The sequence below is a fragment of the Eimeria acervulina genome, genomic scaffold (assembly GCF_000499425.1).
Source record: "Eimeria acervulina Houghton genomic scaffold, Eah_scaff2406, whole genome shotgun sequence".
NCBI lineage: Eukaryota > Apicomplexa > Conoidasida > Eucoccidiorida > Eimeriidae > Eimeria > Eimeria acervulina.
Window position 1 is genome coordinate 1 of NW_013548374.1, and position 2335 is coordinate 2335.

Genomic DNA, 2335 nt, shown 5'->3' on the forward strand with positions numbered 1-2335 from the left:
TATATATATATATATATATATATGGTGTGTAGGGTAGCGTTGAGGTGTATGTACATCTCAGCACCTCCCTATACACACCGATCTAAAGGCTGCTACTGCTGCAGATATCTCTTCTTGCTGTACAGGCAGGCGTGCATAGCTGCTGTTGTAGTTTTCTAGAGCAGCAGCAGCAACTAGCTGCTTGCTGCAGCATAGGCAGTAACACCTGCTGCAGCAGATGCAGCAAATGCAGCAGCAGGTGCAGCAGCAGGTGCTGTTGCACCTGCAGCAGCAGCCAATTCTGCTGCACGATATTCGCGCTTAGAAGAGAAGACCTCTGCTGCATGTACAGCTGGAGAGCGAAGTAGCTGCCTATACACCCGAAAAGAAACAGTAGTACAGAAAGAGTCTTAACCTCAAAAACCCCTTATTTTAAGTGTTCTTACTACTCCACACACACCTTAGGGTTTAGGGTTTAGGGTTTAGGGTTTGTGATGCGGCGCATGCAGTCTGCCGCTGAGAGGCAGCAGCAGTAGCAGCAGCAGCGCATCTCATCTTCTGCGTTGTTGCTTATTTGAGGTGTACGTACAGCTCAAATGCAAGTTAAAAATTAATATTGAAGAAACATTTTCACAGAAGGCTGCAGAAGCAGCAGCAGACCCTCTTGCTGCTCCTCCTCCGTAGGTAGCTGCTAGCAGCAGCAGCAGCAGCATTCTAATCCCTTATTAGCTAAACTACTAATTCTCCTTCTCTTCTTTATTCTTCTCTTCTTTTCAAGAAGGTTTTATAGAGCAGTTTGCTGCTCCAGGCCGTGCAGCAGCAGCAGCAGCAGCAACAGCAGCAAGGGAGTTGTTGAAGCAGCAGCTCTCTGTAGTGGCAGACTGCTGCGAGCTCTTCGGCTTTCTCTCCTTGCTGCAGCAGCGCAGCTGGTTATTTGCTGCTGCACGCTTGATCCTTGCTGCTGCAGCGGTTTCTGCTGCTGCTGCTGCTGCTGCTGCAGCTGGCGTGTGTGTTGCTGCTGCTGCTGTTCCTGCTGCAGCCCCCCTTGCTTCTCCGGAGCGATTTGAGCTGCCTAGACACCCCAACTGTGGCAGATTCTCCATAGGATTTCACACATCCCTCTCATCTTGAGCAGGAGCAGTGGACCACCAGCAGCAGCACCAGCAGCAGCAGCAGCAGCAGCAGCAGCAGCAGCAGCAGCAGCAGCAGCAAGATGGCGGATGCGGAGGTTCCTTTTGAGGAGGAGACTGGGGTGTCTGGGGAGGGAGTTGAGGGTGCAGGATCTGGTGCTGAGGACGGCGGGGAGTCTCCGGAGGAAGCAGCAGCAGAAGAAGCAGCAGCAGAAGAAGAAGCAGCAGAAGCAGCAGCAGAAGCAGAAGAAGAAGCAGAAGATGAGGAGAACGAAGCAGCAGCAGTAGAAGAAGCGTTAGGAGCTCCTCCTGTCCCTTCTGCTTTGGGTGTATCTCTAGGGGACGGCCCTGAGCTGGCTGAAGCAGCAGAAGTTGTTGTCGTAGCTACGAGTCTTCATTCAATTAAGAGACAGTTCTTCAGCAGCAAACGCGTGCAAAACTTCTTAGACTGCAAAGGCATCGTCTACTTCCTCATAGACCGCAACAGAGATGTCTCTTCAGCCAAGAGTACGCTCATTAACAATATATATATATATATATTTGTATATATATAAGTATATATATATATATGTTTATATATATGTATATTAATATGTATATATATATATATATTTATATGCTTTTATACATATACATATATATATATGTTTATATATGTATAGATGTTTATATATATATATATATACATGTATATATACGCATATATATATATATATATATGTATACATTCCTCTCGCTGTCTGTGGCTTCGTGTCTCTCTCGCTGTCTTTGTGTCTCTCTTTGTCTCTGTTTGTCTCCGTTAGTCTCTCTCTGTCTCTCTCTGTCTCTGTTTGTCTCTGTTTGTCTGTGTTTGTCTCTCTTTGCTTCTCTCTGTCTCTGTTTGTCTCTTTATTGCTTTCTCTGTTATTGTTGCAGGCTGTTTATTTGTTTATTATATCTGTTTGTATATTTACTTCTTTTGTTTGTTTATATGCAGCTATCCACTCATTTCTGTTTGTTTGTCTGTCTCTTTAATTCTATCTTTTGCTCTGTCTCTGTTTTATTTGTCTTTCTCTGTATCTGACTTTGTCTCTCTCTCTCTGTCTGTCTCCTCCCATCTGTCTCTGTCTCTGTCTCTGTCTCTGTTTCTGTCTCTGTCTCTGTTTCTCTCTCTCTGTCTCTCTCTCTCTGTCTCTCTGTCTCTCTGTCTCTCGCTGTCTCTCTCTCTCTCTCTCTCTCTCTCTCTC

General features: G+C 45.7%; 1 protein-coding gene across 1 annotated transcript; it reads left to right on the forward strand.

Annotated features, from left to right (window-relative positions):
• Nucleotides 1–488: 488 nt before the first annotated feature.
• EAH_00066400 (hypothetical protein, conserved) lies at nt 489–2123 on the forward strand (the record flags this gene model as incomplete). Its single annotated transcript, XM_013392714.1, has 3 exons — nt 489–558; nt 1115–1616; nt 2086–2123. Coding segments are annotated over 3 exons (610 nt in total), but the record flags the coding sequence as incomplete, so codon positions are not given.
• Nucleotides 2124–2335: the final 212 nt, after the last annotated feature.